We start from the raw sequence: 14,231 nt of genomic DNA, 5'->3' as shown, positions 1-14,231 counted from the left end.
AAGAAAAGCTTTTTTCAGTTTAACAATATTAGCATCCTTTTTCTTCTCCTCCTCCTAAAACTCACAATCAGCATGAATCGTTAAGAAGTTATAAGAGCAAAAATATCAAAAAATTTGTACCGAATGTATTTTTTTCAACTTCACACCTTCAAGATTGGATATCTCGAAAAATATAGTATGGAAGTTACAGAAAAAGTTGTGAGAAGATTATTGTAGGAAATTATGTGAGCTTAAATTTTGTATAGAATAGTTGACGCGTAGTTTTCGAGATATATGCGAGAAACCAAAAGATGGTATCTTTGAACCACCTCTCCCTCCTTAGCTCGGGGGATTGAGGTGGACTCTTATTATATGTTTACCAACTCACTACCCTAAACAGAACTGCAGGGTCAAAAATTGTCCTCAAAATTTTTCCCTTTATGACTATGAGTTGACTGGACTGAGTCTTCAATATCTATAATTGAAAGGGTAGATAACTTGCTCTTCACAGTATAAAGTAAGAATATGATTTGATGGTGGTGCAAAACATCATACATTGAAGCTGAAGGACCTACATAGTGTAATAAAATTCTGGAATAGGAAATATTAGCAAAAACATTTATTGTTTACTACATAATGTACAAGAATTCTTGACATAGCCTACTCTTTCCTGATGGAGAAACAATTCAATTCGGAAATCTGTCAAAATATCTTTTTTTATAGAAATTATCATAGAAATATCCTTAAAAAAGCACTAAAAACATAATTTTGCATTTACTTTTCGAAAAACCCCAAACCCCCATTGGAAGTTCCCGAATGCTCTCTTCCGCCTGTCAAACTTCTTCCGATTATTGACAAAAAAATCATCCCTGCGTGTTTAACTTGAAACTATGAAAATTACTCAAATTTGATAAGATTCGATGCTTTGAATTCCATATTGTTGTATCTATACTTGGTTTAAATTAACTTCCGACTTGGGATGGACATGCGCAGCAGAGAATGCACACAGTGGCAGGGATACAACGGCTGCTATGTTGCCATTGTGTATCGGCCAGCGTTCTCTAATTTCCAGTGGATATTCAAGCCCTCATGTTAAACCTAGGAACTTTCCTCTCTGCAATCACAAGTCTCGACTGAGTCTATTTGACAAATTGACAACTGCGCTTCTACCTATGACTCAATCCATCACTGCAATTGGCTGATCTCCCTCCATTTCTCTGCGCCGCAAATTCCTCCAAGTCTGAAGAAGATTTACACGAAGTACAGGTTTGTGTATCACTTTCATCAGAGACAACACAATGTGCAGACTAAGATAGATACTAAAGTTAATACTATATTGCAGCCGTTCCCAACCTTTTTTTACTGCCGTACCCCTTGAGGTAAATTTGTTTCAAATTTTAGCCCCTAAAACACTTACCTTTTATATCGATAACTTGTTTTTCAAATTTTATCTAAACCTATTACGTTAAAAAGCCAACCTAGTGTTAGTTCGCATCTTCACACTTTTACAATATGCACAATCTCACTTAATTTGGTGAAATCATCTGTGATCGCTGTTTGCATTTTTTTCACAAATGCCCTCCTACATTGAAATAATAGGTATGCCGACCCCAGCACTCTAAGTGGGTGTATGCATTAAACTTTGAATACATTGACGAATATATATTTGCGCTCTCATTTATTTGTAAAAGAAAGTTGCAAGAACATTAATAATGTGAAGTACATATTCACGCAAGAGTTTTTTTCCTTTATTCATTGTTCCGAAATTAGGTCTATATGTTTCCAGTAAACCTAGTAGATTCTAAATACAAACTACTATACAAAAATAATAACAAAGTAAATACAGTGTCACGAAAACATACTAGAATCAGCAAATAGAAAGAAAAATAAAAATCTCAGTACCCTTTTTGAATTATTCTATCACAACATGTTTCAACATTGATGCCATTTTAATGAGATAAATAGAATCAGCAAATATGTTTATCAGGAAAAATCAATCAAAATTATTCTTTGAACAAGCTAAAACTGATTTAGTCTGACCCTTGGGACTCGAAATCAATATCAATATCACGTCAGTAGCCTACTGTACTGTACTTTTCAACCACCACGTAACGTTCGGCAAAAACATAATTATAATCCGCCATTACCAAAAATATTTTGAGTTGGCCACCTCCAATCAGGTCGTTGCGTAGACTACCCCCAAGGGGTACGCGTACCCCAGGTTGGGAACCGCTGCGTAATTTGTTTACAAAATCGTATATTACAGAGGAGTTATTTGATATTTAAGTTCACTTGATCAATTTTTTTTTCAACTTCCTTAATCGACTCTCAAATTTGTTGATGGGAATTGAAGATTTTATCAAATTATTGAAAATGTAGCCTCCAGGTGAACGATGAAGGCTATTTTTGGCAATATATCAGAAGACTGCAATAAATTGTCTTTTTAAGTAACTCAATATTAGAAAAGCGGCGCACTATTTTAGATTATGATATCTAAATTTAGAAACTACTCGTCTAAAAATAGTTTGCCGTCAATTGTGTCCTTAATTGGCTGTTCTTTGTTGTTTGCTACTTTTGCCGGCATCTAGGGTCTACACTCTTCTAGTCATTGTCGATCTCACTCCAAGTCCCACTATTCTATTCCAGTCTTCATCCTAGTTAATCCTCATTATTCGTTATCCCAACACTACATTTACAAATTTAGTAAAAACAAAATCTCAATTTAAACTGCCACAATTGATTGAATGAACCAGATACCAGACCTCTGTACTATTGTGTAGTGTACAATAGATATTGGGATATCTCAACAGTAACTTGTGTAGAGACTTTTGAAAAAAGGTGCTTGGAATATTTCAATCATGCTAATTATTCACAATTAATAAAATATATTGCATACCTTGTATACTGTACAAACAATCTCAAGAATAAATTCGATAATAAAACAAAATCAAAATCAAGCAGAATCAAGTATGCTGGAACACAGTGTTCAGTGTTCAGTTTGGAAAGATTCGAGACAACTGGAGCTCATTTGAATGACTTTTTCGAGTTAAATCTGTTCCTTTAGTTGGAATGCAGGAAGGGGTGTATAAGAGTGAACATCAAGATAAATGAAGCTAGATTCTAGATGTGTTAAACGCGTCCCGTGGGTGGGACTTTCACTATCACTAAAAATATGTCTAATTCTCCAATGAAATGATTCGTTTTATGTGGACGTACTACATGGCTTGTTTTGTTTTATCTCCTACACTTATTTGCTCAAAACAACATTCTTTTTCATTATTGGCTTCAAAATAGGAAATATGGCTTCAAAAGGTAGCGTTTGTGGCAAATTTCGATTTTCATGGAAGCCTCTACTCCTTCTTAGTGAGGGAACCGATTTGAAGAGTATAATTGTTTCAGTTGAAAAAAGGGGCCTTTCAATGAAGTGGACAATTTATTTGGTTGTTGACTTGAAATAATCGATTCAATTGCTGTTGAAATGTGCCAGCAGCCACGCCCAAGGTGCTGATTGGTAGGTGAAGGGCTCTATCGATTCCGGGCGGGGTCTCAAAGGGATCTCATATTTCACGGCCTCTCCACCCTACACTCCACCCGTCAAACACTCCAGCCAACACAAATCGTTCACTTCAATTTTCCATCAAATGCACACTTGAAAATTTGTACTTTGAAAAATGTGTACTTTCATGAGGAAATATTTTACAAACACAGTTTTACAATGTTGAATGGATATCAATTGACACAAATTTGAAGCCACCTCTGTCTCTACAGTGTCTTGAATTCCTATCTCATTAAAAAATTTTCAACCTGTTCAATATATATAATATACGACTTAAACAAAACAAGCGGCGCTTTGCACTGTGAGTTTAGACGAGTATGTATGATGCCGCTTGTTTTGTTTAAGTATATATATATACTAGTAAGCTAGTATAGTAAGTATATATACTAGTATATATAGCCTAGTAAGTGCACACACTATACAAGCATTGGACTGCTTGTACGTAATAAATAGCTTTTATAGCTAAAATTAAAGAGCTTTTATAGCTGAAAATCAATCAATCAATCTCATTCTCTCTCTCTCCTTCCACCACTTACTCCCATTTCCTCTTTTTTCAGTCTCGATCCTTGTGCTTGTATAGTGTGTGCACTTAGTACTATCAGTTTGTTCTCGTATCTCGTTCCACAAGAATGTTCATGAATTTTTTTTTTATTTTTTATTCAGGCCGATGGACAATAATTGAATTTTATTGTCATTATGATGTGAATGTGTAGGGATGAAGCAAGATACACAACATTTATACAATATTTTGTCCTCCTGTTATGCATTCAGACTTCTAAAACTAATGAGTCACTGTAAACGTTGTATTGGATAAAATTACATACAGTTTGTACCAAAACAAATATTGGTGGTCCCGTATTACATATTTTGACAAAGTTGTTGTTATCAAACTTAGAGTTCTTCTTTCACAGGAGTAATCATGTGATCATTTGATTTGTGATCAGAAACAAAAATCTTTACTGATCCTGTTTTGCGTTTTCGTATTTAAACTTGTGTCAAATGCCTTGATGGCTCTAGAGAGCTACCTGGAAGAAAAAGTCACCATAGTGGTAGTCGTCTTTCATTATTTGTTTTCGTTTGTACGTAAATGCCGTCGACAACCACGACAGGCTCAGGATCTCAGATAGAGTAGATTTTAATTTGTCTAAATAAACTAAGAGACTATGTTTTACGGAGGGAGGTTAAGTTTATAATTAAATGGCAATATGTTGATATTATTCGAAATCTTTTGATTTATGCATAATGAAAACAAATAACGAAAAGTTATTGGATCGGCTGTTTCAGCACACTTGAAATTTGGACAATATGAATGTCTTCAGACACGAATACCTGTCGTCGTCGACTGCGGAAGTTTACGCAACAAACGTAAATGCACCTTTACAGTGACTTGATTCATTTATTTTTCTGAATATATCCATCCATCTATCTATTTATTGCTGTGGTAATTGGCATTTCTTGTAATTCATCTTTGTCCTATATTGCTCTTTCAATCTTATTCCATTTTTTCCTCTAATATGATTCCAATATTTTACTTATCCCTTTATCACTTGTATGTTTCAGGCGAAAAGACTCCGTCCAGAAGATGGGGAAGCATCCGAGAGATCAAGGTAACGCTAGAAAACATGATACACAAGGACTAGAGTGTCAGAGTAGCAAGAAATTTAGCATGAGCATGAGAATAGTGACGTTTTAGCCTTTCAAAATGTTCTGAAATTCTACTCGCTTATCTGATTGAGGAGAAAATCTTGAATTTTCTATTCAAATTTAATTTTTATCCAGTATCTGAATTCTGTAGCCAGAATATAAAAGAGATAGGAAAAATTTGAAAGAAACATATAAAATATGAGATACCCAATGTAAGGTCTCTGTTGAATCCAGTAAAAGAATATACAACTTCTAGTCCATATTTAGATTTTAGTAGATATTATTTTGTATCTATAAAAAGTATTAGTTCTATAGAAAAATATTATCTATCTTATAAATAGGCCTATTATAGTACATGAACTTTGTAGTGAATAATGAGATTGGTTATGTATACTGTAATTGTTCTATTTGATGTAGAAAGAATATCAAGTTTTAATTAATGGCTTTCAGTACATTTTTCATTATTCAATGGTGTGAGAGGTGAGGCTTTTGACCCTGCGAAGTTTCGGAGGGGCAAAAAGAAATGACCCAAGAGACCAGAGATGGGTGAAACTCCAGGCATAAATGTGGGTCAAGAGGCTGAGTCAAGGGTGGCCAGGCGCCCTAGAAACTTGGCCACCCCTTCCTCAGCAGAAGGACCTTCAAAGAAGGCCAGGAGTGGAACTCACGTAGGTCACGAGGACTAATCGGTCTGAAGAGACTGCCAAGCATATCACACTGGATTGCGACAAGCAACCAGGTGATGAATGAAATGTTAGTATAGGGAAAAACTTCTGGTTCTTGTAAAGGACACAGGTATTGGTTTGCCTAACTAACATACTACTTGGGAACACAATAAGCTTCGGTTGACGTGTGGAGTTCTTTGAACCTTTGGATCCTTGAATCCCCGTCCCTTCAAAAAAAATAATAATAATGAATGGATATTTTACATATGAAGTTTTCATCCAAGCTTGCATAAAATCAAATTCTCTAGAAATCAGAAATCGAATTCTCTAGTATCATCTTCTCTAGAAATTCTCTAGTATCATTATTCACAGCTGTCTAGCTGGTTTCAGCATTCATGGTCGACTGGTAGTCGCTTATTTTAGTTCCATCACATTCATTTTTGTTTTACCTGTCATTATTTTGACTCCAATTTATGCATTGTCTCGTTTTCACCTGAGATATTCACGTGTTCTTTTCCTTTTATAATAATGAAAGTTTTCCCGCACAGTTGTTTTTTATCATGTGTAATAAATGAAAAAGTACGGTTGTCCTTTTCTATTATTTTACAACCGATCATACCTGAAATTGCAATTGTAACAGTGTAAACATTTTCCGGATATTATTGCTGACACTTTGTGAACGTGAGAAAATAAAACTGTCGGTTATTTCTCAGCATTTGCTAGGTGAGGAAACAATTCCATTATGAGTGGTTGTCTTTGTTTCAATTTGATGAAAATATGAATATACTGAACTTTATGGATACATTTATTATAAAATAAAATTGTTAGTTTTAATTCAATAAGAATTTCACAATACGTCTCAGGATGTATTTCCTCATTTTTGCAATTTTGATTTGTAAAATGATACGTCTTTGCATTTGAAATGTGATATATACTGTTAAATAGGTATAATTTTGTCGTTTATTTTGAATAACTAAAATCAATTTCTAAATTATTTACTATAGTATTTGGCGATTCGTCAGGTCGGTAGGTGAACAGGCTCAACCTGAACAATCCAATGCCAATGATAATAGTGGAGGAGGAGGAGGTGGAAGTGGTGGAGGAGGTGAAGGAGGAGTTGTTGCAGGAGGAGGGGTGCCTAACAGCCCCAGTCCGGAAAGCCAATCTAATGACGACTCGTCAACGGGTGCTTCGCCGCGACCAGGTATTTATTTATTTATTCAGAAAATTTTACAAACCTAGTGACCTATGTAGGTACGCATATGAAAATGACTCGCAGAAGTTGAAGTTATAAATGATAAAATATAAAAGGGTACTTGATGCTATTTTCATTTTAATTCAATAAATAATGTAGTAGCCTCATATAAAACTAGTGAATCAGGTCAGTACCGTATTAGGTCAGCTGCGGTTTGCGCTAAAACAAATTTCAATGTTCCTGTAGGCTATGTGCTGGTATAAAATATCGTCAAAAATCTATCTTCTTGCACTGGGTGTAAATTTCAAAAATCTTAGTCACCTCTTTTGTTGGGAACCACAGAGGGCAAGCACGATGCCAAATTCCAGAGGACATGTATCTTAAAATCGTAGGTACTCAGTAATATTTCCAAAGTCAGAATCATACATGGTGCTCAAATTTACAGTTCAAATCATTCAGTATGGAAATATAAACATAGCTAAACGTTTTTTGGGTGAAAATTTCAAACAGAAATTCTATATTTGGATTGTGTTTATGTGCTAAATTACAATTTGAAGCAATTTTGGACATTTCTAATGATGAAGATGATTTTGAAAATGTTTTTTTTGTGAAAATTGAAAATTGAGTTTTAACCTTCTTTAACCTCAAAATTGTTCCAGCAATCAGATTTTCAGCTTAATTATGTGTAATGCTAGTTCGCCTCCATGGTGCACATTGGGTAACGCTAAATGGACTAGCAACTAATGACGGTCAGACAAACTTATGTTCTCCTGTCCGAAAACTACACAACATCTCATAGAAATTGAAAATATACAGTGTATATCTAGGCATTTGAGACTCATGAGCTATATATTTGTTGTGTATCTGCCATACGCTAAATAAATAAATATAGATATAACATAATTGATTCATCATACATCATTGAATTCGTTACACATTCTTATAAGGTTATTTCATCTTCAGTAAAAAAATAGAAACACCGCCGTCAATAGAATTATTGTTAGAAGTTATACATTAAGTTTTCAATCCACCACATTTTAGGATTTTTACAAATTGTTGCTGTGAACTATTTGAAAATGCTCGTTTTTTGATTGATGGATTTGCAGGAAATATGATTGGAAGTAGTAGAGAAAGAGAGAACGATCCACCCCATTACCCAGCTTGGAGTAACTCAGTTCTGACCAACGACTCTCCACGTAAGTTAGAAAGTAGGTTTCAAAATCATCTTCACTATTACTTAATCTGTTAAGCAAATTACTGTACTATCTTTATCACTTGATCAGTATCTCATAATGATAGGGACGAATGAAAAGTTATCTTTGAATATTGTAATGTCATAATATGTTTCGGCTTATAATATTACTAGCAGGAACCCGTGCTTCGCAAGGATCTATTTTCAAACTTGATAATCTGAAAACTTGACGTAATGAAATCTTGAAGAATTGAAAATAGGCCTATAAATATCCTTGGTTAATTAAGAATCCAGCCTATATGCAAAATTTCAAGTTAATTAGTCCTATAGTTGAGACGTGATGATGCGTCAAACATAATTCTCCTATCCCGTACGTGTGTACTCTTTATTTTATTATAGATATGGTTAACAACTGCAAGAGATAGGAGTTTGGAACAGAATACTATAGTTGTGAAACTATGATAGCGCCAGAAGTGTCTCAAACACAATAGTAGGTACTACATGAACTTTTTGAAAGTGATTTGAAAACAAAATGTTAAAACAACAGAACTAAACGTTTTCAACCTTATCATTCTACCTCCATTTAGAGAGGCTTTTGTTTGAGCCGAATGAAATCTTCTATCTTCTGTATATATATATATATATATATATAATATATATATATATATATATATATATATATATATGAATGTCTGTTTGTGTGTTTGTTCCCTATGACTTGAAAAATACTTGACATAACGGCATGAAACTGAACTTTGGGAATATGTTGTGTGAATATTGGGGATGGTTTCTGACCAGAAATTTTAATAGGGTGGCTGATAATGATTATTTATCATTTACTTAATCCATTTTACAGACCTATGTTTTCGAAATTCTCTGCCTAGCGGCTACCGAAGAACGGGAAGATGATCATGATTCAAGATCATATTGGGATAATAGGCCTATGATTAAGCATCTAATGTTACCAGCTGTAATAAACACGTCACCCTATGATAAATTGTATAGGCTACTGGTATTACAACGGTAGTTTGGAGTTGAAGTGTAGTTGATTGATACCAGCTGTAGATAATAGTTCCTTAGAAGACCTATACAAATAATTATCACTCCCCTATCAATGAGTAACCGGAAAATGTTGGAAAAAAATGATTCACCTCATGGTAAAGAGTTGTTCATATTGCATTCATTAATGGCAGAATAATTTACAATTTTTTTTAAATTTAGCTTAGCTTATATTCATCCTAAAATGGAAGATGGAAAGAATATGTAATTCTGTGTGTTTCATTGTACATCGCATATTTCCTGGACCATCTATTGACAATCAACAACCATTGAATTCATCTTTGAAACACTAATTTATCCTATCTATTTTTTTTTAATTCAACACTTTACTGTTAGATATTACTACCAATTGATTGAGAAGAATATGTTTTGGGAATAATGAATGCTGCATGACTAAGCACATAGGAAGTCCGTATTCAGATGTAAATGAAAATATTGATTGTCAGATTCATTTTATGATTCACCAAATAAAGTAAAGTGTGACATGAGATACATTGACTTTTTGGCAGTACAAAGTTCGCCAGGTAAGCTAGTTGTAAATAAAGCTTCATTATTAATAGTCAACGCTGAAAAAAGACAGGCTCAATCACGAGGAATACTATAAATTCTATGAAGGACCAGTATAAGCCATTAATTTTGAGTAGTTCAATCACTTCCATTATGGACACTGAATACATTATGGACAATCAATACGTATGAAATTTATTAGCTACAAAATAATAAACTTTGATTGAAGTGACCCCGACTACTACAATATGAATAACCATTTAGATCAAATATAAGAAATTACTCACATCTCTCATCAACTCGTACTTTTAGTTCACAAAATATTAACACAAAAATATAAGTTACAGTATATTGAACGAACTCACGGCTAGTACCGTACTCAAGTTTGTCTTTTTCTGGCCGTGCTACAAATAAATGTAGGTTTATGTTTGACATCTCGTTTTTGTAATCTTGTTGTCTATTAAGAAATTTTTCAATGTGATTTTTGTTTGCAATAAAATTGAATTGAATTTGTAAAAAGAATTATCAAAAAACTCCTAACCAAAGAAAATCTCTGTGCTCTGTTCTAATCGGAATGTAACAATGGTACAAACACGTGGCAAGCTTGCGCTTTCGATCCAAAGAAAATTGAATTTGATCAGCTGATTGATAAAATTATTTTAAGCTTTCCAATGACTACAACATGTGTTAGAATATCATGTGTCAATTATCATCTCAGTTCCATATGGCATTCACCTTACCATGTTCATAACCTCACTAAATAGGATCATTTTTCATCCTTTGAAACCCTTAGAGGCAAAATATCTCAAAATCCGTTCTTAATGTGCTTCTAGCATGTTTGAAGAATATTTGTGCAAATTTTTAAGTCTGTAGGACAATTAGTTTGAGCTGTAGTGTGATTTTACATCAAAATTTTCGAAAAATGCCCTCTCCTGAACCCCCCTGTGCTCCTGATCGAAATTTTTCTGCATAGATCTAATTTTTTTTCGTAGCTAAACAAAAAAGTTCCTCATGACTTTGCTGTGCAATGAGCGGTTAAAAATTACATAATTTTGGGGGGGGCCCAGCTCCCTCAGGGGGGCAAATTTCTGAAAATCCTTTCTTAGTGGATGTTTTCACGCTACCATAAACAATTGTGCAAAATTTCAAGTTTTTAGGCTAAGTAGTTTGGGCTGTGGTGTGATTTCAGTCTGTCAGGGCTTAGCCTTTTATAGATATAGAGATTCATAAAGAGTAGTAATTGATAAACGTATAAAATTAATGGAGATAAGCTGAGCCATGAGCGGCGTTTTCTCAGTTCTCTTGTTGGAAGGGCGTCTGATGGAGGTCTACTCTGCTAGAGAGCTTCATAATCGACTGCCGATGGCTTGCAACCTACCGAAAGGATCATTCACCTCTTATCATGATTCCTCCAAGCTCAAGGTGAGCTATGGTGAGCATCATCACCATAGTAATAAATAATTGAATGAAAGAAGAGCCTTTGTCTCCCTGAATTCCACATTTCTGGGCAATTGATGAATAGGCAGGTATGCTTCAATCTTCTTTATCGATGTTAGGTATCTTTGTCACCTCTCATTAACTTTCAAATGATTGATTATATGAAGTGCAATTCGCCCTGGGTTGTTGAGCACATTTCGTTCAGCCTGTCATTGTTTAACCTGTTGCCATCTTACGAGGAATCCACAGGTTTTCTAAGTATCTTATTCAGCCTAAAAAAAAACTGACGTGTGAAAGACAAATCAAGTATTGGTCACTGGTTAGCAATATTCTGATATTTTCCATGCTTTGATTTTCAATTTCCTCATTAGCTAAACAAAAAAAAACTGTTGAATACTTTTTTCTGATTGAGTGCTTTATTTATGCAGATTACAATAGATACGTTAAGGTTCGCTTGAGTTAGCCTATTTATTCAATAAACGATTTTTCTATTCTATTATTATATTGTATTATACTGGCTTATACATGTATAATAGCTTAAAATACAGCAACGTTTTAGATGAATTTAAATAATATAAGCTAAAATAATAAAAGAAAAAAATGCAATATAGAAATTACTTATAATTTGTTTGATAATATTGTTTTGTATGTACATAAAATCATAAATTGACGGAGCTTTGGACATTTCAATGTCCATTCTTTGGAAAGAATACTCAGAATATCCTTCCCAGTAACTCTCTACTAAAACCCTTATTTGATTTATTCAACTGAGGATTTATTTACAAATGAAAATGTTGCAGAAGCTTAAGAGCTCTAGCAGAGCAGAAGTTCTCAAGAACATAGCATAAGATGAATAAAATAATATAATTATGGAAGTAAATGAAAATAGAAATTATTGAAATGGAGTAGGCTAATAGTGGATAAGGTAATCAACTTTCAGCAATATACAGCAGAAATGGAGTGGGATATTTAAAATGTGAGTTTATATTTACAATTTATTCCATAGGAAAGTATTTATCGGTTTGTATTGATGGGGTGAATGATGAAAAAGTGTCATGTAATCATTCTAGGGCTAGACAATTTTTGTCATTTGTTCCAAAAAATGTTTTTTTAGAGTCAGGATGAAGCTAGATCGGCTCTCGATGGACCTGATAGAAAGGTGACGGTGGCCACTAACGAGAGGATAATAATGTGTTGAACATGTGTGTACACACATTCGTCATACATTGTTGTATCATTTCAACAAAAGGCTTCGAACACAATTTCTTGAGGTTGAATTATTTTTGTGTAATCATAATTTCTAATATTCCAATGGTTTATTTATTGTTATTGGATGTTAATTTTATGTTAGAAGCTGTTTAGTCAAACAGCCGTTTTTTGTTCCAAGTGCCTCACTGATAACACAACATGCATGACGAGTATGTTTCTTCACACATATTCAACATGGAACGTTTTTAGAAACTATATTGGAATTACAAAAGTCTTTACACAACGAAACTTTTTTAATCAGATCAAAATGGACAACCAGAACTCAAGAACAATGAAAAATCATCAGAAAAATTAAACAACCCATCCAGCTTCTTCTTTCTAACGTAGTAAGAACAGATTATCAACATACGTCCAACAAAATATACCTTTGTTAGAAAATCTGTAAAAATCTCATAAATTATAAATGTGAACATTTATAAATAAATTTGTATTGATATTCATAGTCTATATTATTTATTTTATTAATTTATTTCAATTAATATATTACTTGGTTTCAATTTGGTATTGATTGATTTCAGATAATCAATAGCCTAGCTGGTATAAATGTTCAAATATCATAGGCAGATAATTTAAAATTGAAAGCGTATGGTTCTGCAAGACATAATATTATAAACACTCTTGTCCTGTCGTTAGTGGCCACCCTGAGAGTGATGAAATTGTCATATTTATGTCACATGTCATCATCATTTATAATTCTATCATAAGTACGCTAATTTAAGTGCTCTTTCCCTGCGCACGAATCCATAGTCCATGCGGGGAAAAAAATTCTATTGATTATATTATTTTGATTTGTAGAGTGTTTTTTGCTTGGAAATAAATATTTTCTATTGATTGATTTCCAACAAATAAATCGATCAATCAATCATAATCATTGTGAACAATCATTGATTCCATTAAAAAATTTCACAGTACAAAACCCCAATCAATTATTTCGTAGACTACAAATAAATTTTACACATATAGGACTGCCAATCCATGTTTTGGCGCAAACCGCATGCAAATTGGCCCAATATTATGGCATCAGTAGCTTTCCTTAGTTTTTTATATGTCATTTAATATATGAGTAAGTATCTTCTTTCTAATTGAATACACTATGCAGATTCAAATAGTACCAGAGTGTACCAAATAACTACTAGCCCAGTCAAATGAAGGTCCAAAAAAGCAGTTTCGGTCCGAAAATTAGATAAAAGCTGAATCTCACTCCATCGATAGAACTCTCCTAGTCTCATTTTCCGTAAAGTCCCAAGAAATCCCCCTGAAGCTTTCAGTGACTTAGTGGTTTTCTCCGATTAGCCTTCCAGAAATTGATTTTATGGAAAAATGGGCCGAATAATAAATATAGCCTCTTTCATTGCGTATTCATTGATACATATAGTTATGTATTTACGATTCAATTTGAGGCTGTGGAAGGGAAAACAGCCGATGTGGTTCGGCGAGTTCTATCGATGTTGAGAGATACAGCTTTTAACTAATTCTTCAACCGAAAAAACTTATATTGACTGGGCTATATTAAGTGTAACCCATATTAAGTGTTGGATTACTTATTTTGAGAAAGTATAAATTATACGGAAGGTTCTCAGACTTTATTACACATTGTTATCAAAGACTTACAATTGGACTTACTACACTTTATAATCTAAGGAAAATTTAAACTCTACAGAATATGAACATTTTTATGATGCAAGGATTGACATTGAACATTGTTTAACTGCAATCCACTTTCTAATG

The 14,231-nt window shown here is 33.6% G+C and overlaps 1 protein-coding gene across 4 annotated transcripts in view; it reads left to right on the top strand.

The window, feature by feature from the left end:
- Positions 1 to 14,231, top strand: part of LOC111060571 (eyes absent homolog 2) — a 133,692-nt gene that overhangs the window by 38,620 nt on the left and 80,841 nt on the right. For 2 of the 4 annotated variants that reach the window (XM_039443386.1, XM_039443389.1), the window contains 3 exons: positions 5,096 to 5,142; positions 6,867 to 7,048; positions 8,146 to 8,247. In XM_039443386.1, coding sequence (XP_039299320.1) covers positions 5,096 to 5,142; positions 6,867 to 7,048; positions 8,146 to 8,247 — 331 coding nt within the window. The remainder of the gene's footprint in view (positions 1 to 5,095; positions 5,143 to 6,866; positions 7,049 to 8,145; positions 8,248 to 14,231) is intronic. The other 2 variants (XM_039443387.1, XM_039443388.1) reach the window with 2 other exon arrangements.

The sequence above is a fragment of the Nilaparvata lugens genome, chromosome X, assembly GCF_014356525.2.
Source record: "Nilaparvata lugens isolate BPH chromosome X, ASM1435652v1, whole genome shotgun sequence".
NCBI lineage: Eukaryota > Metazoa > Arthropoda > Insecta > Hemiptera > Delphacidae > Nilaparvata > Nilaparvata lugens.
This window is presented reverse-complemented; position numbering and strand designations above follow the sequence as displayed.